Raw genomic sequence first — 23,750 nt, forward strand, 5'->3', positions numbered from 1 at the left:
GCACACAGCCGTGCTGTCACACACAACTGCACACACCCCGCTGCAGTGACTCACAAGTTCACACAACCGGGCTCATCCAGGCAAACTGTGCACAACACACACAGCTACTCATACAGACACACAGAGCTGTTCTCACACACACAGAATTGTCATCACATACACACACACACACAGAGCTGTTATCACACTCACACACACAGAATTGTCATTACACGCACACATACACACACAGAGTTGTTCTCTCACACACACGCACACAGAGTTATTCTCACACACACAGAGTTATTCTCTCACACACACACACAGAGTTATTCTCACACACAGAGTTGTTCTCTCACACACACACACAGAGCTGTTCTCACACACACAGAGTTGCTCTCTCTCACACACACAGTTATTCTCTCTCTCACACACACAGAGTTATTCTCTCTCTCTCTCACACACACACACACACACAGAGCTGTTATCACACTCACACACAGAATTGTCATCACACGCACACATACACACAGAGAGCTGTTCTCTCACACACACACACACAGAGTTGTTCTCTCTCTCTCACACACACACACACACACAGAGTTGTTCTCTCTCTCACACACACACACAGAGTTGTTCTCACACCCGCTCACGCAGCGCCGGGGCGGAGCCAGCGCGGATCCCCAGAGCCGAGTCAGTCCCGTGACGGAGCCGTGTCCCTCCTGTCTCTCCTGTCCCCAGAGCCGTGTCCCTCCGTCCCCCCGTCCCTGCCCCGTTGCGGTGTCCCGGTGTCCCGGTGTCCCGGCGTCCCGGTGTCCCGGTGCCCCGGTGTCCCGGTGTCCCGGTGCCCCGGTGTCCCGGCGTCCCGGTGTCCCGGTGTCCCGGTGCCGCTCCCGGCGGAAGGCTCCGGCCGGGCTCCCCTCCCCTTCCGGCGGCCATGGAGCAGTGCTGGGAGCCGGGCGAGCCGGGGGAGCCGGGCTGGGCACGGCCCGGGGGCGAGCTGGGCGGCCGGGGGCTGCTGGCCTTGGCGGTGGCCAGCGGGGCGGCCGCTTGGGCTACCTGGGCTGTGCTGCTCATGCCCGGCTTCCGCCGCGTCCCCCTGCGCCTGCAGGTACCCCGCCTTCCTCCGGACCCCCCACCCCCGACCCCACAGCCTGGCCCCCTGACCCCCCTGTGCCCCCCAGGTGCCCTACCAGCCCTCCAGCCCACGGCAAGTGGCCAACGCCCTGGCCCTGCTGCGGGACCGCCCCGGGAAGACCGTGGATCTGGGATCCGGAGATGGACGGCTCGTAAGGGATGGGTCCGGGGGGGTTTGGGGTGTCCGAGGTGGGCGAAGGGCAGGGAGGGGGGAGGGGAGACCCCCGCCCGGCTGCTGTTCTGGGTGGCCCTCCTGGCTACGCTCCAGGACCATCCCAGGTGGTCCCAGAGGGTCCTTGATGGTCTTAGACAGCTGTAAGTTGGTTCTAGATTGCTCTAGGTGTCCCTAGATGTTCCTAGGTTGTCCTAGACTGTCCTAGGTGGTCCTAAGTGGTCCTAAATGATCCTAGGTGACCCAGCATGGTCCTAGGTGGCTCTAAACAGCCCCAGGTGGTTCTAGGCAGTCCTAGGTGGCCCAGGGTGGCTCTAGGTGGTCATAGGTTGTCCTTAGCCCTGAAAGACATCACATGCATGGAGCAGGGTGGGAATGGGGCTTTAGGTGGTGCTGAGCACTGAGGTCACCACCTGTGAGCCAGCAGGATGGGGTGAGTGGAACTGGGGAACAGCCCCTGCCCACCCAAATCCTGCCCCAGACTCACCACTGAGACGCTTTGGGTTTCAGCCCTCCCTCTCTCTCTCTGCAGGTGCTCGAGGCTCACAAGCAGGGGCTGAGGCCAGCCCTGGGCTATGAGCTCAACCCCTGGCTGCTGTGCCTGGCCAACTACCGTGCCTGGAAGGCTGGGTGCCACGGGAAGGTCTCCTTCCTGAAGAAGGATCTGTGGAAGGTAACAGCATCCCCAGGGTCTGGATGTGCTCAGGGCAGAGCAAGAACTCTTTTTGCATCTCCAGGATGGATTTGCTGGTGGCTGCTTGCTCCTTCCCCATCCCATGCTGCTCCTGGGAGGTGGAAAACCATCCTCCTTTCCAGGGGAATGGCAGCTGGGACAGCCCGTGGCCAGTTCTGCTGCTTGGAGCAGCTCTGAGGAGAGGTCTGACAGGGTCACCTGCAGAGATGAGCTTCTCAGGCTGACATAAGGTATTTGCAGCCTGACCAGAGAGAATCCACCAGGATATGTGGGTCTGCTGGAGGCAGGTGTTCCCCAAGATGTGCTGCTTTCACACCCACACTTCCCCATCCCACATGTTTTGTGGCATCTCTGCTCCCTCCAAGGTTCCAAAGATCACCCACAAGGTTTGGATGCTCCAGCAGTTGTCCCTGCTCTGCCTGTTGCTCGTTATTCTCCTTTTCCTTCTGTTTTAAGGTGAATCTTTCTGACTGCCACAACGTGATCGTGTTCCTGGCCCCCAGCGTGGTGAGTCAGTCCCTCATACCTTGAATTGTTCTGGGCCCGCTCCAGGGGGCTTTGCTTGGGAAAGAGGGGGGATCTGGGATGGAATAAGGAAAATTGGGCATCACTGTGGGTGAGTGGTTTGGTGCTACACAGCATTTGGATTTATAGAATCATGGAATCATTTAGGTTGGAAAATCCCTCTGGGATGGGGTCCTACCGTTCCTCTAGCACTGCCAAGGCCACCACTAACCCATGTCCCCAAGTGCCACATCCATGTCTGTTAAAGCCCTGCAGGGATGTGGACCCCACCACTGCTCTGGGCAGCTGTGCCAGTGCCTGACCCCCCTTCCCATGAAGGGATATTCCCAATATCCAACCTAAACCTCCCCTGGTGCAACTTGAGGCCATTTCTTCTTGTCCTGCTGCTCATCACTTGCTCCAAGTCCCAGCCTTACACAAGGCCATGCTTTGAAGGGTTTTTGCTTGATGCCCCAGAAGCTGCCCCAAGGTCCCTGGTGGCACTGCCACTGTGTGACTGTGTCCTAAGGCTGCCTGTCCCTGGATGTGTCTCTCTCCCCAGAAACCTCCCTTGGCCACCAAGCTGCTGGCAGAACTGCCCGACGACGCCCGGGTGGTGGCCGGACGCTTCCCCTTCCCCTGCTGGACCCCCAGCAGCTCCCTGGGGCAGGGGCTGGAGCAGGTCTGGGCCTATGACATGAAGGAGGTGCGGCGAGAAGCACAGGGCAGCGCCCAGGAAAGCCAGGTCTGACCCCAGCCTCGTTAAACCCGGTTTAACACCAGCCTCGTTAAGCCTGGCATTAAGGGTCAGAGCCACTCGAGCCCTTGGCTCAGCTTAGGACAGAAGTGCTTGGCCAGCATTTGTCCTGGGGACTTGCAGAGTGTGAGCAAAGCAAGAGAGGAGAAAATCAGACCTAGAAATCCTGGGTTAATGCAGGATTTAAGTGATAAAGCTCCAGTGCATCTTTTTGGATGATTGCTACTTTATTTCTGTTTAATTTTAAAAAATAAAGCTTTGGTTGATTGTTCCTCTGAGGTTTTTGCTTTGTCTTTGAGATGCTGGATGGTCCTGGAGCTGGAGCAGCTGTTGCTCCTGGACTTGGGCTTTGCTCCATCATCCTTCCCAGCTCACCTCTGTGAAGGATCAGTTTGGCCCTGCTCATATTCCATTTTCCACTCAAACACAGAGGAAAATGGGGTTTTCCCATCATAGACTCACAGAATCATGGAATGGGTTGGGTTGGGTTGGGTTGGAAGGGACCTTGAAGCTCCTCTTGTTCCACCCCCTACCATGGGCAGGGACACCTTTCCACTGTCCCAGGCTGCTCCCAGCCCCATCCAACCTAGCCTTGGGAACTGCCGGGGATCCAGGGGCAGCCACAGCTTCTCTGGGCAACCTTTCACCACCCTCACAGTAGAAGAGCAGCTCATCCCTTTGTCCAACCCCAGAACAGATCCTGGCCTGAGCCAGCCTTGGCTCTGTCTTGCAGGAGCTGTGAGGGGAGTGAGGCAGGAGCAGCCCTTGGTCCAGGTCCAGGTCTCATCCAGGAAAAATGTTACAGCAGGAGCAGGAACCTGTCCCCACACCCAGGAGTAAAGAGCTGCTTGGGAACCTGACCCTGTGCCCGAGGTGTGCTCAGGGAAGAGCAGAATTCCTGCAGCTGACAGATGGCTGGGGACAGACAGACACAGTTGTCTTGTCTCATTTTAGCCCTGTGAATTTAAGACCAGGGACACGCACGTGGTTTTGCTCGCTGTTCTCACCTCCCAGCCTGGGGAGGATCCTTGCCTGGCAGTCCATGAAGCACATGGACTCTGGGTGTTCCCCAGGCTGGGGCTGCTATGGCTTGTGGCTGGCACTCCTGGCACGGGGCACCTCAGCACTCCTCAGCTGGAGGATCTCCTGCTTGTACCTGCAGTGGAAGTGCCACTGTCACTGCCTGGCTACTCAGGGTCCCTGGGCAATGAGCCAGGCCAGGAGCTGAGCCTGGCACGTAGATCCCACAGCCTTTCCCAAAGAAAAGGGGTTCATGGGCTCTGCCAGGTAAGGGCAGAGCCTGACCCAAGCTCGCAGCAGGAGCAGGCGGATCATGCCCTGACACACCTGCCCTGCTTGTCCTCTCCCTTCCCTGCCCTTCCCTGCTGTTCTCCCTGCTCCAGAGCAGGATGAGCCAGGGAGAAGGGAGCATAGATCAGGGGCTGCTGAGGGACTTAGATTACAATCTGTGAAAAAAAGAACTCTAAAGGTTTTAGGCTTTAGATTAGACTTTAGATTTCAGGTTCCTGTGAAGGTTCCATGGAAACCTCAGAGCCCCTTGCAGGGCCTAAAGGGGCTCCAAGAGAGCAAGAGAGGGACTTTGGAAAATGGCATAGAGTGACAGGGCACAGGGAATGGCTTCCCACTGCCAGAGGGCAGGGCTGGATGGGATATTGGGAAGGAATTGTTCCCTGGGAGGGTGGGCAGGCCCTGGCACAGGGTGCCCAGAGAAGCTGTGGCTGCCCCTGGATCCCTGGCAGTGCCCAAGGCCAGGCTGGACAGAGTTTGGAGCCACCTGGGCTAGTGGAAGGTGCCCCTGCCCATGGCAGGGGAACTCGATGAACGTTTATATCGCTTCCAACCCAACCCATTTCCTGATTCTGATTCCTCCCAAGGATGGGTGAGCCTGCAGGGAAGGACACGTGTGGCAGGGCGTCTGTCCTGCTGCCCAGTGGGACAAAAGGTGGTGGCAGCTGCCTGCACAGCTGGAGAAGCAGTGGGACATCAGCTGTGCTGGCAGGGTCGGCAGTGGGCACAGGGATGTCACTGGCACCAAGCCTGGAGATGGAGCAGAGCACGGGGGGGATGCCCCCTCTCACCTGGCAAGGTGCTGATCTATGTACCCCTGCAGCTCTGACACCTGCTCCTCTGCCACCACGGCCCGAGTCAGCAGCTGGCTTCTCTCCTGCTCCAGGTCCTCCTGCAGGGGCAAAAAGCCGTGGAGAAAACACGGAAAAAAAGGGAATCTGTGCCATGGGAGTGACGTTGCTCAGCTCCTCTCTGCTATGTGAGTCCGACATTCCGACCACTTCCCCATCACTCCAGCCTCTCAGCCACAGCATCTCCCTTCTTGTGGCCACAGATACACCTGGTGCAGGTGCTGAGCTTTACATGCCCAGGAAATAGTGGAGCTCTCCCCCAGGTTGCTGTGGGTAGGGAAAATCCCTGCAGCCAGCAGGAACCAGACTGGGAAGCTGATTCAGGTTCAGACTAGACTTGAACCAGGTCGAATAGAATCAAAGAATTGTGAAATTATACAGATTAGAAAAGCCCACCAGAGTGTAGGTGTTAGCCTGGCACTACCAAGGTCGCCTCTAACCCATGTCCTCATGGTGCCACATCCACATGGCTTTTAAATGCCTCCAGGGATGGTGACCCCAGCACCACCCCAGACAGCTGTGCCAGTGCCTGACCACCCTTCCCATGAAGAAATTTTCCCAATATCCAACCTAAACCTCCCCTGGCACAGCTCGAGGTTGTTCCCTCTCATCCTGTCCCTGTTCCCTGGGAGCAGAGCTTGACCCCACCTGGCTGTCCCCTCCTGTCAGGGAGTTGTGCAGAGCCAGAAGATTCTACCTGAGCCCCTTTCCCAACTCCCTCAGCCTCTCCTGGTGCTCCAGCCCCTTCCCCAGTTCTGTTCCCTTCCCTGGACACGCTCCAGCCCATCAATGTCCTTCCATTCATGATGGGCCCAAAACTGCCCCCAGGACTGGAAATGTCCCAGCAGTGCCAGCAATGGGGAGCAATCAGCCTCAGTTTGTTACAGAGGTGCCAAAAGGTTGTTCTGAAACGTGGGCAGGAGTGACAAGGGCCTGCTCTCCTTCCTTTAGTAGCAGGGACAGAAGAGATTTGAGACAGCACCAGCCAGGACCTGCCAGCATTGCTCGGAGGGCTGAGGCCAAAGCCATGGAAAGTGATCCCCAGGGAATGGGCACGGCCCCGAGGCTGCCAGAGCTCCAGGAGTGTTTGGGCAGCGCTGCCAGGGATGCACAGGGTGGGATTGTTGGGGTGTCTGTGCAGGGCTGGAGGATCTTTGTGGGTCTTTCCCACTCAGGATATTCTGTGACTCCATGGAAGTTTCCCCCTCCAGCCTGGAGCAGCATTTCAGCCCCAGGGCAGGAGCTGAGGCAGCACATCTCTGCCATGTGGGTAAGATGTGAGAGATAAGCTCTGGCTCCAAAGGGCTGTCCCAGACCTTTACCTGGGTGTTGAGTGCGAATTCCTGGAGCTTCTTCCTCACCTCTGCCCAGCCCTCCTCATCCAGCTGCCTGGGACAGAAGAGCTCATTTGGATCATGCCCAGACATCAAACCCAGCCCCTGCACAGATCACACAGCTCCACACGACTGCTGCCCATCCCACCAGGAGCCCTGAACTGGAACCCTTCCTTTCCCAATGCCCAAACTTCCTCAGGGCGTGCAGCACCATCAGAGTCACAGCCCTTCTGCCAATCTGGGGCTCCCCACCCACAGCCTGGGTGCTCCAGAGCCACATCAACGCAGGAAGAGTCCTGAACCTGCCCCTGCAGGGCTGGATGTGATGGGAACAGGGAGCCATCAATGCCAAGGGCTGGCACTTGCCCTGTTGGGAGCAGGGAGCTGTTCTGTCAGCGAGCACCAGCAGAGGTGAGCTGTCTGCACAGCCCGGCGTGGGAAAACCCTTCCCACCCCGTCCCAGCCTCCGGGAGGGAAATACAGGTCACATCTGATGCTCGGGGAATTTGGGCAGTGTGGAGGCAGGAATGCATCGTGCTCCCTCCTGTTCCCTCCGCAGCTTCCCGGCAGAGCCCGGCGGCGCTTTCGTGGCAGCCCGAGGAGCAGGGAGCCATGAACAGGGAATGGTGCGGCTGGTGAAGCCCCCCAGCATGGGAGGTGGAAGGAGCTGGGCTTTAAGGTCCCTCCCAGCCCAACCTGTTCTCTGACAAAGGCGGGAAGCTGCGGGAATTGGAGCTGAAGTGCTGCGGGAACACCGGGACTCCTGTCCCTAGCTGGAGGAGCGGGGTCATAGCACGGATTAACCCGGCAGTGTGTGACGTGTTGGGGTCTATTGGCAGTTAAAAAACCCCCAAATGACGAGATGCATCACTGAAATTCAGGTTCTGGACTTTCCATGCCCTGCTCCTGTGGTGTCTGCCCAAATCCCTGCATTTACTCACGGACCATTGCTATTTTCAGTGTGCAGGACATGGCAGAGACTGGCTGAGGCTCGAGCTTGTGCCTGAGACACCTCTGCAGAGCCCAGGGGCTCTGGCACTCACCCACTCCTCAGTGCTGGCATCCAGTTAATGGAATATTTGACATGTTTTCTAAGTGACCACGTCTCTTAAAGGGCTGAAAAACCTCAGCTCAGGTTTCTGCTGCACTTTGTTCCACGCCTCCACAGCTATAGCTGGTTGAGTTTTAGCAGGATAATGGGGCAGGGAGAAGAGCCCCATCAAAATGTAGCAATTTCAGAGTTTGTTGGGAAGCCAGGGAAGCATCAGCACAGTGGCACCAAAGGGTTCCAGCCCAACTCCTGCACTGGGAAGGAGGAAAAACAGGACCATCCCAAACTGATGCTGTCTCATGAGTTGAGAGCCACCAAAGCACTTGGGCATATGCTTAGCTTCAGCTTTTAAAGAGGTCAGCGGGGCTAAAAACATGATTAAATCAAATATGTGCTTAAGAGCTTTCTTGGATCAAGGCCCAGTGACCAAGGCTCTTCCTGCAGGAAGCTGTGCTGAGGGGACAGCTGCCTCTTCTGCCCAGAGCAGGCCCCAGCAGCTCCCTTTCCCTGTTTATTGCTGCCTCCAGTCAGGCAAAAAAGATCCCTCAATCCATTCATGAGAATTTGGAATGATAGATGTCCCAAGAAACAAACAGCACTTACTTCTCTGGAGGCACTGGAAAGGCAGAGGCTCCTTTCAGGCTTTTCTGGAGGCAAAGGAAGAACAGAATTCCTGTAAAGACGAACCCATTGCAATCCCAGATCTGCCACTTTCAGAGAAATACTGTCATGGAATGGGTTAGGCTGGAAGTGATCTTAAGGGTGATCCCATTCCATTCCTTGTCAGGGGCAGGGACACATTCCACTGTCCCAGGCTGCTCCAAGCCCCATCCAGCCTGGCCTTGGGCACTGCCAGGGATCCAGGGGCAGCCACAGCTTCTCTGGGCACCCTGTGCCAGGGCCTGCCCACCCTCCCAGGGAGGAGGAATTCCTTCCTTACATCCAAGCTAAATCTCTCCTCTTTTAGTTTAAATCCATTCCCTTTGTCCTGTCACTATCTCCACATGTAAAAAGACATTCTCCCTTTTTTCCTGCAAGGCCCCTTGCAAGTGGCACAAGACATCCCAGCACTCCCACAGCCACCAGTGCCATGGCAAGGAAACGATGGGCTGTACAATCTGAAGGTTTCAGGTCTCCCATCCTCAGAATTTTTAAATCAATGCATCCAAGGCCAGGTTGGACAGGATGGTGGAAGGTGTCCCTGCCCATGGCAGGGGATGGAATGCAATGAGCTTTAAGGTCCCTTCCAACCCAACCCGTTCTAGGATTCCATGATTCTGTCACATGGAGATGACTGCTGTGTTCCCTGACTGTGCCACAGGCACAGCAAACCCTCAGGCAGAGCGTGGATGTGGCACTTGGGGACATGACTTAGTGGTGGCCTTGGCAGTGCTAGGGGATGGTTAGACTAGATGAACTGAGAGGGCTTTTCCAACCTAACCAATCCTATAAATGCCTTGAGGAAGGGGCTGAATCTACAGCTCATTAAACTCTTCCCACCAAGCCTCAGCTCCCGACCTTGTGCAGCTCCTGCAGCTGCATCTCCAGCTTGGCCTTTTCCTCCCGCAGGCGGTTCAGCTCCCGGGAGCTGTTTGTCAGCAGCTCTGGCTCTGTGATGCAGAAGTGAAGCTCAGCAGGGCCACAATCCACAGCTCTGCTCCCCAGGGACCGGATCTGCTCTCGCTGCAGCCTGCAATCAGCACAGGGGTCAGTTTTGGGGGACATCACTGAGCAGTTCTGCTGCTCCTGAAAGTGCCACTCACTGGGACCTGCTGGTTCTGGCCACCTGCAAAGGATAAGTGGGAGAGTTTCTGAAGGGAGCTTGTCCTAGAGCTATTTGTGGCTTTGATACCACAAGTATTTCTGCTGCTTCCCACAGCCCAAGCTGTGAGAGAGCTGAGAGCACTGCAGGGACGGGCTGGGAGGTGGAGCTATTTGTGGTACCTCTGCATTTCCACACCATCCACCGTGGGATCAATCTCTCACCCTGCATTTTAAGTGGGAGGAACATATGTGCAGAGCAGCTCCATGGGGTCCAGAGCACCCTGATATGCAGCTGGAGGCAGCTTGATCCTGGATTGCCAGGAGCAAGGAGATAAATGTGCATTCCAGATCCTCTGCTCCATCTGGGAGCCGTGTTTGCCTCCTCTAGGGCAGGGGATGGGTGCAATGGGGTTTTTCTCTTGGCCCTGAGGGAGGAGGTGGCTGAGTTACCCATATGCAATCAGCAGGTTCTCGTGCTTCCTGGCCAAGTCCTTCATGCGTTTCTTGTAGCCACGAGCTGCTCGAGCCAGCTGCTCTTCCCGGCACTTGTAGGAAGCCCGGATATCCCTGAGCATGCTGTCCACAAAGTTCTTCATGGCAGCTTGGCCAGCCGGGGCTTTGCTGTGTCCTGTCACACTGCTGGGCTTGCTGTCCATGTAGTTCTGTAAATGCACAGAGAGGGAAATCCAGGGGGAATGGCTTCCCACTGCCAGATGGGATATTGGGAAGGAATTGTACCCTGGGAGGGTGCCCAGAGAAGCTGTGGCTGCCCCTGGATCCCTAGAAGTGTCCAAGGCCAGGTTGGACAGGGATTGGAGGAACCTGGGCTAGTGGGAGGTGTCCCTGCCCATGACAGGGGTGGCACTGGATGGGCTTTAAAGTCCCTTCCAATCCATTCCATGATTCTATGGCAGTCCTCCCTGCACCCAGATTTCCTGTATTGCCATGCAAAATTATAGGTGAGCTTCTGCTGGGACTTTTCGTGGTCAGATTAAAGGGATTTAAAAACCCCTTTCTTTATGTATTTACTCTAATTTATTGGCAAGAGGAGGGTGCTAGTATGGAGAGACCTGAGGGAATGACAGGAGCTATGCCAGGAGAGGGTCAGGCTGGAGAGGTTCTTCCCCCAGAGGGTGCTGGGCACTGCCCAGGCTCCCCAGGGAATGGGCACGGCCCCGAGGCTGCCAGAGCTCCAGGAGTGTTTGGACAGCACTGCCAGGGATGCCCAGGGTGGGATTGTTGGGGTGTCTGTGCAGGGACAGGAGCTGGATCCATGATCTTTGTGCATCTTTTCCAGCTCAGGAAGGGATGTGACATCCATGATTCTGTGACATCTCCCCAGGCCAGGAGAGCCCCGGGCTGGGGGTACCCACCGCCACATCCCTGATGTACTGCCCCAGCCTGGAGCGATATTCCTCGTTCAGCTCCTTCAGCCGCAGCTGCAGCCGGGAGTTCTCTGCCTCCACCTCCTGGAGCTGGCCCTGGCATGTGAGCAGCACCTGGCACAGCAAACAAAAATCCTGCAAAAATCTCACTCCTCCAGCTGAGGAGTGAGAGCTGAGATGCTTCATAAGAGCTGAGGGTCTTCATTTCCAGATATTTGGCTTCAGAAGAGCTGGAAAGGTCCTGGATTTTCTGAGGAACTCACTGGAAATGTTTATAATCCCTATTCCCCTGCTACCTTCTGTCATTTGCCACCCCCCACCCCGGTGATTCCACCAACTCTTTCTGCAAACCAGCGAGCAAAATTCCTCCCACCAGCTTTGCAAGCAGCACTTCCACCACGTGCAGGAGGAAACTGCACGGGGAGAACCTTGGTGTGACAAACTCCCTGGAGAGGGAGAGGTGTTGGAGCACCTGGATCCAAGGCATGCCAGCCCTGCCGGCTCAGGAGGAGCTCAGGACGGGGAGGAGGGATTCTGTCCTCACCGCTGATTGCTCCACCAGCCTGCGCTGGCCGGCCCCGACCGCTCCCTTCGCCTCCTGCAGCTCCTGCCCCAGCGCCAGCCTGGACACACAGGAACAAACTGGGATTATTTTAACCACCCAAACTCCTTCTCCATCCCTGAAAGTGTTCAAGGCCAGGCTGGATGGGGCTTGAAACAACCCCCACCGGAAGGGGTGTCCCTGTGACCTTGCCCATGGCAGGGGATGGAGTGAGATGGGCATTAAGGTCCTTTCTAAAACAACCCTTTCTGGGATTCTGGGATTCTCCATAGGTCCAACACAGCCAGCCTGGGGAAGAAAATCACTTTGGAATGACAGAAATCTCCCAGCAGCAGCTGCCAGCCTCCAAAGGTGTGTCAACCAGTGCCACAAAATCTCTCCCCACTAAAGGTGAACACCCTCCACTGTAGCATCCCTGCTGGGGCAGCCTTTCCTGGGACATTAACCCATTCCAAGGTGATGGAAAACCCACTGTATGGATAAGGGCTGGGCTGGATTCATCTCTGGAATATCACACATTTGCTGTGTGTCACAGAGAGTGGATTTTCAAGGTGTCCCTGAACACCACCAACTTTTATCTGACAGCTCTGAAGAACCTTGAAAACACCAAGTTTTCCTTCCAGGCCTCACTTCTTCCAAGGGTGGATTGTAATTCCTTCCCTGTACCCCCCAGGGCAGACTGCCTCCTCTCCTGCTCCCATGGCTCAAATCCAGCTGCAACAATCCCACAAACACCTGGCCAAGCAGAGGGACACTCACACTCGCTCCTCCAGCTTCTGCTGCTGCTCATTGTGGGTTTTCTTCAGTTTTTCCATCTCCAGTTTTATGTGATCCTGGTTTCCAAGCAACTGAGGGACAAACGAAGAGAAAGATGAGGCAGAAGGCTGAGTGAAGAGAGGACAAAGTGAGGAGAACCTCGAGCTGAGCACTTGTCCAGCTGAGCAGTGACATGCTGAGGGAAGGACTGGTTAAACTGGGAGGGACTGGTGCCCTCTAGCAGGGCAGGAATGGTGTGTGATGCACAGCCAGGGCACGTGGAGGTGCACATGTGTCGCTCTCCCGAGGGAAACGCTCACATTGAGAGGCAGATTCCCAGCAGGAGCTGCTGGCAGAGCCCAAGCTGGTTCTGCAAGGGCTGCAGATGGGGAGGAGGCAGGAACCATCTCTGTGCTCTCAGTTTTGGGTGCTTCATCACCCCCAGATTTCTCAAGTGTGATAAAGGAGGAAAAAAAGTGTCTTCTGCACTTGCTGGCTTCTGAGCTCCTGCCTGTGTCCCCCCTGCCAGGGCACGGACCAAGCAATCACCTCTGCCCTCCTCAGCTCTGCCTGCACATCTGGAGTTATTCTCGTCTCATTTTGCAACTGCAGAGTTTAAAAAAAGGATTTAAAATGAATCAAGGCATCAGCTGATCCACAGAACTCAAGTTAGCAGCAGGAGGTGCCAGCCGCAGTTGGAATCAATCCCCCTCTGCTTCCCAAGGATCCAGCAGCAGACCCCCACACACTCACGTTTCCTTCCAGCTCCTGCTGCTCGTGTTCAGAGGCAGCTGCATCCTCGGGCTGCTTTGGGGAGAGAGAAGAAGGGGCCTGGTAGATCCTGTTCTCCCAGGGGCTGGTGGAAGGGCAGAGAGTCCCTTACCTTCCTCCTCCGAGCAGAGAGGGGATGTCCCCCTGCTCTCCCCCTTCCCAGCTCGGGGGAGGATTGATGGGTAGGGCCAGGGGGGTGGATGCTCTCTTTGGCCAGGGTGAGCAGCTCCTGGGTCAGCTCCTCATTCCTCATCACCTGCCAGGTCAAACAAGAAGGAAAGAACTTCTGGAATCCCCCTCTGGTCAGCACATCCCTGCTGCTCCTGGTGTGTGCTTCAGGCAGGCACACCCTCCCCTCCCCAGATCAAGTTTTAATTTTAGTTCTGCCTCCTATGTCCAAAGATAGTGGTGATGTTCTGGTTCTCATGGAAATGCATTGACAGGCAGCAGAGTTATTCCCGTGGAATGTTATCCCTCTGCACATCTCACACTCAAATCCAGATCCCAGTGCTAGCCCTGGGCACAGCTCTGCCACCAGCTCTGCAGGCCTGCAGCTCCCTCCTCACCCCCACCCTGCAGCCTCCCTGCAGCTTCCCAACATTTCAGGAATATCCTTCCCCATGGAATAGCTTTGAGCAGTGCTGGACTCCACAGCACAAGGAGAAGGGCCAAGTCTCCATCCATCCATCCATCCATCCATCCATCCATCATCCCTCCATCCATTATCCATCCATCCATCCATCCATCCATCCCATCCTCCGGGATGACATAATCCCAATTCCATTGGAATGCATCCCCCCAGCAGCACCAGCCCACAGCCCCGTGTAGGCAGCGAGATTCAAAGCGGTGCTGGTGTGAAGTGACACATTTCCAAAAGATAAAGAGGATCTGAATGAGAAAAGCTCTGTTACAGGTGATCTGGAAGGAACACTGGGGGAATTCATGTCTCCCAGGAGGGTTTCTGTGTAGATAACAAAGCTTTGATGGGGTTTATGACTGGGGACAAGCTTGAGTAATTGTTACCATGGCAGTGAATCGGGAGGATGGGAGGCAGAGGTCATCTGAGTCATCCGTGGAGAGAATAGCTTATCAAAAGATAGCACGGGGTGGGCTGGGGGAGAGCGGGGAGAAAGGAGGCTGACAAAGAGGTGAGATATACAGCTGTGAAACCTGACAGCTCGGCAGAGACAGCCCGCTTGTTCCCGGCCCGCAGCGATCCATCTGCAGCTGTCAGCCCTGACAATTTGATCGCAGGGGTCACAAGGACCGGTTTAGCCAAAAAAAAAAAAAAAAAAAAAAAAGGGGCATTCCCCGGCTTGAGTTGGGCTTCGCTGCCTTTCCTGAGCTCCCGAGCCTGGCGTGGCTCCAGGGAAAACCCCAGCCTGGAACCCAGAGCGCGTTTGGGTCCCCTCCGGGGCTGCCGCCGCAGCCGGCGCGAACCCGAGGGGACAAAAGGAGAAGGAAACGGAGAGCGAGGAAAGGTCAGAGCCTTGAAAAGGAAGAATTTACAGCGAGTCAGAAAACAGGCACCGAGTGCCTGCCTGGCATCTCCTGCGAGGCGCTTCCCAAGGGCTGGGCAAGGCCGCTCCTGGCCGGGACAGACACGGGCGATGTGTGAATCCCGCGGACAATGGAGCCGCGACAATTCAGAGGCTCCGACTGTTCCCGGACAGGGGGCCGTGAATGAGCTCGCCGAGCTGCTCCTGCGCCAAGCAGCCATGACAACATATTGGCAAGGTCACAAGTAGCACTTGTAATTGGGAATGTGTAAAAGGTTCATTGTCTCCCCCAGAAGAGCGCCAGGGAAGGGGAGGGGGCAGAACCGCAGGCTGCTTTTCCCATTTCCTTTGGGAAAGTCCGCACTGGGAAAATAATGAGCAAGAGGCCCATGTCGCGACAAGTCCCAGGCTGCCAAGTCGGAGCCTCTCTGGCTTCAGGCAGGGATTTTTGGGAGTCGGAGCCAAGGAACTGGGGTAAACTCCTCGGCACATGGAGGACATCCAAGGAATTCACCTCTGGCTTCTGGACCCACTTCACCACTTCTTGGAGCAGCCTGGTCTAGGGGAAGGTGTCCCGTGGCAGGGGGTGGAATAAGATGGGCTTTAAAGTCCCTTCCATCCCAAAGCATTCCATGACTCTGTGGTTCCTCAGGATGCTATCTGGCACAGAACTGAGTCCACGTCCTTTCACTCTCTGAAAGATTCCAGGATCCGTGTGAAAACAGTGTGCCATTACCCCTAACCTGCTAAACCCATCATTTAGAGATGTCAGCTGCCTGGAAATCCAGTTTTTGACAAACACATTGCACCCCCTTGGGGACAAGTAGCAGCTGAGAGTGCTGATAGCCGAGCTATTCTTCCCTGAGCCCGGCATAACCGGGAGCAGGGCGGCTCTGCCTCGTGTTCAGCGGGATCGTGGGGTGGGATCACCCCTGCAAGAGCTGCGTTCACCTCCTTGTGAGAAATTCCCATTTCTCAGCTTCTGGGAGACAAATGATCTCTCCACAAGGGTCACTAACTCACGGATGATCATTATCCTGCTCCGCCAGAGCCCATCCAGGCACACTGGACCAAAGGAACATTCCTGCTCCACATCTTCCCAGCACAGCTCGGCATGGAAAACCAGGTCATTGAGCAGAGGCAGCTCAACTATCTGCTGGGGGAGGGAGGGAGCAGGAGGGTGTCACTCATTCCATCCGATTCAAAAAGGAGAAGCAGGAAGGGGGAGAGGGAGGGGACAGAGGAAGGGCTATTGAAGTAGCCCAAAATACACAAATCTGAGTCCAAAAGGCTCTGGTTAATCATTGCTAAGCTAGCAGTCAGCGGGAAGGTGTCTGTCTTTTAAGGAACCATCACAAACTTGCTGGAATTCCGTGTTTTTACAAACTTGTCGACCTGAAAGCTGCCAGGCCCCTTCCCGCCGCCCGAAATGAGAGCGGCTCCAATCCCTTCACGTGCAGCCTGCGCAAGCCAAGCAGAAAAAAGGGAAACAAAGCCGCTGGCAGCGCGGAGGGAGCGGCCCCGGGCAGCCCCGCCGTGACCTCCGGGCAGCGCCGTGGGGCCGGGGGGAACGGGAGGGCTCTGCCCGCGGGGTGCCGGGAACAGCGGGTCAGCGTGGCCACAGCCCTGTCCCCAGCCCTGTCCCTATCCCTGTCCCCAGCCCTGTCCCTATCCCTGTCCCCAGCCCTGTCCCCAGCTCTGTCCCCTGCCCTGTCCCTACCCCTTGTCCCTATCCCTGCCCCCATCTCTTTCTCTATCCCTGTCCCCAGCCCTGTCCTCGCTGTGAGGGCAGGTCCCACACGCCCTCCTCTGTGTGTTACATCAAATACCTGGGGACAATCCCAGAGCCAGGCCCTGCTGTGTCACAGCTCAGAGGTTGGACATGTCCTGGCCGTGTGTGCTGGGACCCTGAACCCCCCCCTGTGCTGGGCTGAGCCCCAGGGTGGGCAGCAGGAGGGGGGGATTCTGCCCCTCTGCCCCCTCAGGTGAGACCTCACCTGCAGAGCTGCCCCAGCCCTGGGGCCCAGCACGGGAAGGACGTGGAGCTGCTGGAGAGAGTCTGGAGGAGCCCATGGAGATGCCCCAAGGGCTGGAGCCCCTCTAGAGCCAGGCTGGGAGAGCTGGGGGTGCTCACCTGGAGAAGAGAAGGCTCCAGGGACACCTCAGAGCCCCTTCCAGGGCCTAAAGGGGCTCCAGGAGAGCTGCAGAGGGACTGGGGACAAGGGGTGGAGGGACAGGACACAGGGAATGGCTTCCCACTGGCAGAGGGCAGGGATGGATGGGATATTGGGCAGGAATTGTTCCCTGGGAGGGTGCCCAGAGAAGCTGTGGCTACCCCTGGATCCCCGGGAGTGTCCAAGGCCAGGCTGGATAGGGCCTGGAGCAGCCTGGGACAGTGGAAAGTGTTGGGACAGGGGCAACTGGATGGTTTTTTTGGACTCAGTGTCCTTGGGAGGTCCCTTGAACAAGAACCTTTTTACAATTGTATGAGAAGCCTCCCTGGACCTGAGCTGTGACCAAAAGCCAAGCAAGGTACCTGCACAGCAGGGACACGTGAGGTGGAGCTGGGGTCTCTGGGATGAACCCTGGGATGAGCTCTGGGATGAACCCTAACCCTCTCTCACCTCCTGCTCCAGCTCTCTGCCCAGGGCCAGGTAATTGCTCTTCAGGATGATGAACTCCTGTGCCAGCTCCTGCCGGCTGCTCTCCAGGGCCCGCAGCCGCTCCCGCAGGGAATCTCGCTCCCCCGTGACCCTGGCACTGCCCAGCTCCAGCTCCTGCACCCGGCTCTCCAGGGCCTGGATCTGCACAGAGCAGGCAGCAGGGTTAGACGTGGCTCAGGCCAGCAGCAACAACAGGGAGGTGATTTCATGGGAGCTCCTTGGGATCTGGGAGGATTTCAGCTCCAGGTAAAGCCAGGAGAAGGTGCCAAGCAAAGTAAAGGTGGGTGTGTGAGGAGCTGCAGAGCTGCATGAAGGCATTGGAAGGGCTGAAATTGGCTATTCCCAAATGTGGGTACCTTGTTTTTCAGTTCAAAGTTCTCAATCTCATAATGCTCCTTCATTTTGTTTGTCTCGATCTGGAGCTCCACGAGGTCTTTGGAAATCTGGGAGAGAAAAAGTCAGTGAAGGCCCTGGATGGATTCTGAGGCCAATGTGCTGTTTGAACACAACACATCCCCCTCTAGAAGGAGGAATTTCCCCCCAGATTTCCCACTGTGACTGGCCCAAATCAGCTTCACAGCTCAGTTCTCTCCAGCTCCCAAAGTATTACCTTCAGCTTTTCCTCTTCACTGAGGACCATCCTGACTGGGAAGTCTGTCTTGGATCCAGGCAGCTTCCCCATCTCCTCCTGTGGGTCTCCAAGTTGGTGCATTTCCTGGTTCCTGTCCTCCAGATGCACCTGGAGGCACAGAGCAGCTCCAGCTGAGCCCTCCCCTGCCCTGCCACCCACCCACCCCTGCTGCTGGAAGAGCTCAGCATATCCAGCTCTTCAGAAGCTGAACAAATCCAGACAGGCTTTCCAGCTGCCATTTCTCCCCTGCAGGTAGGAGTGCTGGTTCCATGACCTGGGAAGGGGCTGCAGACCTTCATACCTGTATTTTCGGTCAGCAAGATGCCCTGTCAGAATACTCACATTCTCCTTCTCTGCAACAATTCCAAGATCCATGTGCTCAGGGGCCAGGATCTTTGCACAGTGTTGGGCAGGCAGTGCCTGAGAAGCCAAGGAAGGACTCGAGGATCTCTAAGGAATTTGTCCCAGGAGGTCCAGCACTGTTGCTACCAACTTTGGTTACCAGAGGGTGCGGCTTCCACTTTGATTTTTAAGGTGGCTCCAAATCTTACAGCCACCCTGGGAGCTGCTAGAGGGAAAGCAATGGCACTTCCCAGGAGGTTTCTGTATTCCCAGCTCAGCTTACAGTAGACACTGGAAAAAGCAGCTCAGGAACATCCTTAGGGCAGCAATATTACCAGTGAGGAGGTTATGGACTGTTCCCAAACCTGGCTGCAGGGATGGCCTCCATCTCCAGTGCAGGGATATTCCAGTGCTTTAGGGGCTAACAAGAGAGAGGGAGAGTGACTTTTTACATGGGCACACAGTGATAGAACAAAGGGGAGGATTTTAAAGGAATAGAGGGAAAATTTAGAATGAATAAAAAGCAGGGATAGATGGGATATTGGGAAGGAGTTGTTCCCTGGGACCACCTGAGAGGGTGGTGAAAGGTTGCCCAGAGAAGATGTGGCTGTTCCTGGATCCCTGGAAGTGTCCAAGGCCAGGTTGGATGTGGCTTGGAGCAACCTGGGATAGGGGAACGTGCCCCTGCCCATGGCAGGGGTGGGACTGGATGGGTTATAAGGTCCCTTCAACCCAAACCATTCCACGATTCCAATAATTAACCCACTAAACCAATTGAGCCCATCCCATGGTATCTCATTTTCTTCCAGACAACTTCCTCTTGCTCTCTGCAGTCCTTGAACCTCCTGTGCCAATGAGATGCCCAAAAGGTCCCAGGATCTCTGGGTGGCAGAAATGACCTTTCCCGACTCACCCCTTCACATCAGAGCTGCTGTGTGCAAAAAGATGTTTTAAAGCAAAGCATGCACTGGAACAAGCCTGGATTAGCCCAGAGAGTGCTAAATCTGGGTTGTGCTGGTCTGGGTGCTGCTGCTGGCTCTAAACTGGGGCCTGCCAGGCTGGAATGGGACAAATCCCACAACCAAAAGTATTTTGAGAATCTCCAGGGTCAGAGTGAGGGTAACAGGCAGTGCAGGGCAACGTGGATAACCCTGGAAAACCTTGAACAGAGATAAAATCAGATGGACTGGGAGACTTTTAAAGGTCCCTTCCAACTCAAACTCTTCCATGATTCTAAAATGAATTCCAGCTCTTAATCCCCTCATTTCAGGCTTATTATTGCTGCTATTTCTGTAGAGTGGGTGAGTTTAGGTAAGAATCTGTCTCCCACAGAAAAGAAGCTTTGACAATATAATGTTCAAAAAAGCCCAGAGCTCTGAATAACTCAGGATCTGTCAGATCTCAGCACATGAGAGAGAGAGGGGCCATCCTGGCAGAAGCTCCATGACAAGCAGAGCTCCTCACCTGTCCCAGGCTGCTGGAGGAGACCCCAGAGCCCCTCAGTGAAGGTGCACAGAGGCCAGAGCCAGGGGCTGAGCATTTCGGGGGGGTCAGGGGATGGAGAAGCGAGCAAACCGTGCAGTTAGGGCTTGTTTGTCTGCAAAAGAACTTAACAGACCTGAAGTAATTTTATTAAGGTAATGAAAGTGTTGATGAGAATTCACAGTCTTCACACCCAGCGCGGAGCCGAATTCACACCCTGCCCACGGCTCGGGAGCCTCGGAGGGGGCTCGGGCACACGGAGCTGAGCAGCACATGGACACCCCAAGGATGGGCACCTCCATCCCACAACCCCGGGATGCTCTCCCGGACGCCGAAACCCTGATGTGGGGGGGGGGGGGGGAACAGCCCCATCCGTCACTCGGATGCTCGCAGCGAGCCCGTCCCACCCGGCAGAGGACAATTAACAATTAACAGATGCAAACACGGTGTCATTTATGCAAACGCCCCTGTGTGGCAGGTGCCGTACCCGCACCAGGAATGACAGTGACTACTTTTCCCATGGGGTGGGAATATGAAGCCAATTTTGTCCCGAGCAACACCACAAAAAGCAGATTCGGGCTGAGAAATGCAGTCTTGGGGTGTCATTGCAGCTCGGAATCTCCACCACCATTCCGGACTAAACCACACAACAGCCCCACACCCAAATCGCAGCTCTGTCCTGAGGGCTTTTCACTCTTTTGGTCAGGTACACCTTAAACCAGCCCAGGGAATGCGGCTTTAAGAGATGGAACCGCTCCCAAATCCATGGGAATTCCACGGGGAGCTTTGGAGCCGCAGTGACAGGACCGAGACCGCGGTGACAGGACCGAGCCCGCGGTGGCCGGGCCGAGCCCGCTGTTTGTTGTCGCCTCTCCTCCAGCCCTGCCAGGGTCACACATGGCCCCGTGTCCCCAAGGGGACCCCCGAGCGGAGCGGGGGGAGCAGCCCCGAGCTCTGGGCAGAGCCGCACGGCGGTGGCGCAGTGACAGAATGCTGGCTCCATCTGGCTTCCAGCGCCAGCAAAGGGAATTTGCGTCCGCTCCCGGGTCTGGCAAATTCCTCCCGGGATGCCACTGGAGCACTCTGTCACCCGGGATGCCTGAGGTGCCCCAGGGATGGGGAATCCTCTGGGCACCTGGCTCCCACTGATCCTCCCCGGCACATTTGCTCTTTATATCCAACCTAAATCTACCCTCTTCCCTCTTTAAAATCACCACCCTTTCTCCTGGCTTGAGAAAAAGCTTTTCTCAAGCCCTCAGGCTGCTGCAAGGTCTTGTCCAGGCTGGACAGCCCCAGCTCTCTCAGCCTGGAAAAGGCAGAGGAGGAGGGAGCTGCAGCAGCTCTCTGAGCTCCCCCAGAAAGAACAGGAAAAGTTCTTCCAGCCCCCAACCATCTCAAGGGTCCCCTCTGGGTCTGCTCTGACCCATCCAGGTCTGCCCTGTCCCAGGATCCCAGGGGTGAATGTTTGTGTACTAGAGGGGGGTTGAGGGGGACAGTCATCTCCCTGTCCTGCTGAACACCCCTCCTGTGACAGAAGATGTTGGGTTTGTGGGTTGCCAGCACCTATTGCCACTCCATGTCCCATTTGTCACCCCCTGGCGTCTCCAGGTGCTTCCCCTCAGGGCTGGGAGGAGAGTTGGGATGGGGCAGGCAGGGAGGCCCTGGCTGTGGGGTGGAGTTGTGGCCTTGTGATCAGGGGCAGGAGGAAAGCTGTGCTCCCTCGGCCACACTCCCACCCCGTCCCTCCACCCAGGCTGCTCCCTCCATGTACAGGGACATGGGACATGTAAAACACCATTCCCCTCTCCCTGCCCACCCTGGCGCTGCCATCAGGGTGAGGTAGGCAAGCTGGCTGCCTCCCTTCCCTCTGCTCACTCCCCCAGTCCAGTTTCATTCTGGCAACCACTGCTCTCCTGCCATTCCCTGCCTTCGTGCACCTCCAGAACCCCGCTCCCAGGGCCCCTTCATTTCCCCACACCTCAGTGTTTGGGAATTTTCCCATCTTTGCCTACAGCAATGGCCCTGGTCACCCTGAGTCATATCTTGGGGATGTCCTCACCTCTCCCAGTCCAACCAGTCTGGCCAGGCTGGTACTGGTGACGCGGTTCCGTGTGGCCAGGTGGGCTCCAGGGCAGTAAGTGGCACCCCTGGGAGCTGCCAGGACATCAGGAACCTTTCTCAGCCCCCCGCAGGAGCCTCTGGAGCCGTGCAGGGCAGCAGGTGGCACTCAGAGATGCCCATGGGGACCTTTACCAGCAGCTGCCATCACTGCCCCGTCCCCATCTCCAGCAGCAGGGACCAGGATGACCAGAAACATGGGTGGTCAGTGAGCATCAGGCAAAGGGCCACTCCTGGGGCTTGGTCCCTGCTGGTGTCCCCAGGAGAGTGGCACAAGCCCTGTGGTGCTGGTGTCACCCCCTCCTCTTTATGGGCCACGTTTTCGGTCCTGAACAAGGAGCAGGAGCGCTGGTTACCCTGGCAACGCGAGATGCTCTCCTCCAGACAGGGACAATATTCGGCAAGATTTGCTAAAAATACTCCCTAACTTAGCTGTGACAACGCCACACGTGTCACCTCCCTGCTCCTCTCAGGGCTCATTGGGTGGCTGCTGCCCCTGCTGGTGTCCAGAGTGTCCCTGGTCACTCACCCTGGCCAGGGTCCCACAGCAGATGTGACCCAGCACTGTCCCCTCCCCAGCTCAGCCAGCCCAGGGACACAACAGGGACAACAGGGACAGCTGGTGGCCTGTCCCACCCAGCGGGACTGGGAAGCTCCGTGGGGAGGGACCTGCAGGCACAAGAGGACTGCTGGAAAAGGTAAATGATTCCTTAGAGTTTAAATAGGTTTAAAAACTACTTTTAAATGATTTTGCTGCTTTTCCTAATACCATTACAGCCTTCTCCATGGCAACCAGGGGAGGGGCTCAGACTTTGGTCCCAGCCCGGGAGTTTATCTGCTGGAGCTGATGGAGGGGATCAGACAGGGGGGTCCACTCTGGCCAGGAACACTCTGGGACAGGGACATCCAGGGTGGGGACCCACACCCAGGTCCCCACGGTGGCTGTGGAGCTCAGGTTGACTGGGAACATGGGGGGCTGCAGGGTCCCAGCATCTCCTGCCACAGGAGATGGGATACATCTGGAGGAGAGGCCAGGGGGGTTTAGAGATTGAGGCAGGCCTGGAGGAGATGCCTCAAGGATCTCTGAAGATGCATATGGGTCCAGCTCCTCCCTGCACCACAACCACACTGGGAAGGGATTTCCTTATTTACCCTCCTTATTTTCCCATTGCATCTCATTTGATATTTCCCCAGGGAGAGCTGCTGGAGGCAGGGATAAACCTGCTCCCAGCTGCAGGCAGGGCTTGTTTAAACTTCCCAACGAGGTTTTGTGGGTTTTGGCTGGCTGACCTGTGCTGGTTCAGCTCTTTTTAGCTTCCAGATTGATTACACCTTGTGTCAATATGTGCTCAGTGCCTATTAGTGGGTGCATGTATACCTATCCCTCATTTCTCCCTCCTGATCTATAAATTCCCAGAAGATAGGATTAAAATAGAGGGGGAGGAGAATTCCACTCGGGGCCAAAAGGGAAGAGAGAAAGCAGAGCCTGTGGGAAAGTTGGGTGGCAAGGCTGGAGCCTGGATGTCTCTCTGCAGCACCTCCTCTCATGGGCATGGCAATGCCCGGTGAGGGGCCCAGGTGTGCCCTGTGAGCTCGGGAAATGCCAGGCTCCCATGGGAAGGGGCAAGAGGGGAGCCTGGTGTGGGAGAGAATCCCTGCTCCACCTGCTGCTTGGGAGCCAGCCTGGGGGTAGCAGGGCTGGGAAGAGCAGCCCCAGGGCAGAGATCCCTGCTCCTGGAGCTGTGGGTGGGAGTGGTGCCCACCTGGTGCAGCTCCAGGGAGGAGTGGGGCTACCAGGACAGGGGACGTTTTAGCCATGTCTTTTCTATCTGGCAGCTGCTGGCCACAGGGCTCCTCTTGCAGGGGCTTTTTCTTTCTTTTTCTTTCCTGGAAACTGGTAAAAGATTCCACAGAACCTGTGTTGGAGCCTGGTGGGGAAATAACCTGGACACGGGATGAGGTCAGCGGCCTCCCCGGGGTGGTTTGATGA

The 23,750-nt window shown here is 56.4% G+C and overlaps 2 protein-coding genes across 13 annotated transcripts; one reads left to right on the top strand and one right to left on the bottom strand.

Annotated features, from left to right (window-relative positions):
• The first annotated feature begins 894 nt into the window (after nt 1-894).
• ANTKMT (adenine nucleotide translocase lysine methyltransferase) lies at nt 895-3,514 on the top strand. Its single transcript, XM_014888532.2, has 5 exons — nt 895-1,090; nt 1,164-1,268; nt 1,821-1,961; nt 2,439-2,489; nt 3,049-3,514. Exons 1-5 carry the CDS (start codon nt 917-919, stop codon nt 3,235-3,237), a joined length of 660 nt encoding a protein of 219 aa, XP_014744018.1. The 5' UTR covers nt 895-916; the 3' UTR covers nt 3,238-3,514.
• CCDC78 (coiled-coil domain containing 78) lies at nt 3,401-18,317 on the bottom strand. Of its 12 annotated transcripts, none has more exons than XR_015807267.1 (16): nt 18,161-18,317; nt 17,798-17,926; nt 17,544-17,630; nt 17,149-17,328; nt 13,138-13,281; nt 13,008-13,061; nt 12,258-12,346; nt 11,481-11,559; nt 10,925-11,050; nt 10,002-10,213; nt 9,306-9,477; nt 8,391-8,434; nt 6,725-6,791; nt 5,343-5,443; nt 4,251-4,399; nt 3,452-3,620 (listed from the first exon to the last, which is right to left on the bottom strand). XR_015807267.1 is itself a non-coding variant. In XM_088174622.1 (15 exons), exons 1-15 carry the CDS (start codon nt 18,191-18,193, stop codon nt 3,401-3,403), a joined length of 1,734 nt encoding a protein of 577 aa, XP_088030748.1. In that variant the 5' UTR covers nt 18,194-18,317. The 12 variants fall into 12 exon arrangements, 9 of the variants coding, with proteins under 9 accessions (XP_088030748.1, XP_088030747.1, XP_088030749.1 ...); XR_015807266.1 differs by having other exon boundaries at nt 3,452-4,158; XM_088174622.1 differs by lacking the exon at nt 4,251-4,399 and having other exon boundaries at nt 3,401-3,620; nt 13,008-13,058.
• Nucleotides 18,318-23,750: the final 5,433 nt, after the last annotated feature.

Source organism: Sturnus vulgaris, chromosome 16 (assembly GCF_052056855.1).
Source record: "Sturnus vulgaris isolate bStuVul1 chromosome 16, bStuVul1.hap1, whole genome shotgun sequence".
NCBI lineage: Eukaryota > Metazoa > Chordata > Aves > Passeriformes > Sturnidae > Sturnus > Sturnus vulgaris.

Excerpts from the sequence above, each read along its gene's own strand:
- ANTKMT (XM_014888532.2), top strand. The coding sequence starts at position 917 with ATGGAGCAGTGCTGGGAGCCGGGCGAGCCGGGGGAGCCGGGCTGGGCA. Across the intron at positions 1,091-1,163 it reads GCGTCCCCCTGCGCCTGCAG|GTGCCCTACCAGCCCTCCAG; the intron begins GTACCCCGCCTT and ends TGTGCCCCCCAG. Across the intron at positions 1,962-2,438 it reads TGAAGAAGGATCTGTGGAAG|GTGAATCTTTCTGACTGCCA; the intron begins GTAACAGCATCC and ends TTCTGTTTTAAG.
- CCDC78 (XM_088174621.1), bottom strand. The coding sequence starts at position 18,193 with ATGGATCTTGGAATTGTTGCAGAGAAGGAGAAT. Across the intron at positions 17,927-18,160 it reads TTGTTGCAGAGAAGGAGAAT|GTGCATCTGGAGGACAGGAA; the intron begins GTGAGTATTCTG and ends CTGTGCCTCCAG. Across the intron at positions 11,051-11,480 it reads GGCTGGTGGAGCAATCAGCG|GTGCTGCTCACATGCCAGGG; the intron begins GTGAGGACAGAA and ends TTGCTGTGCCAG.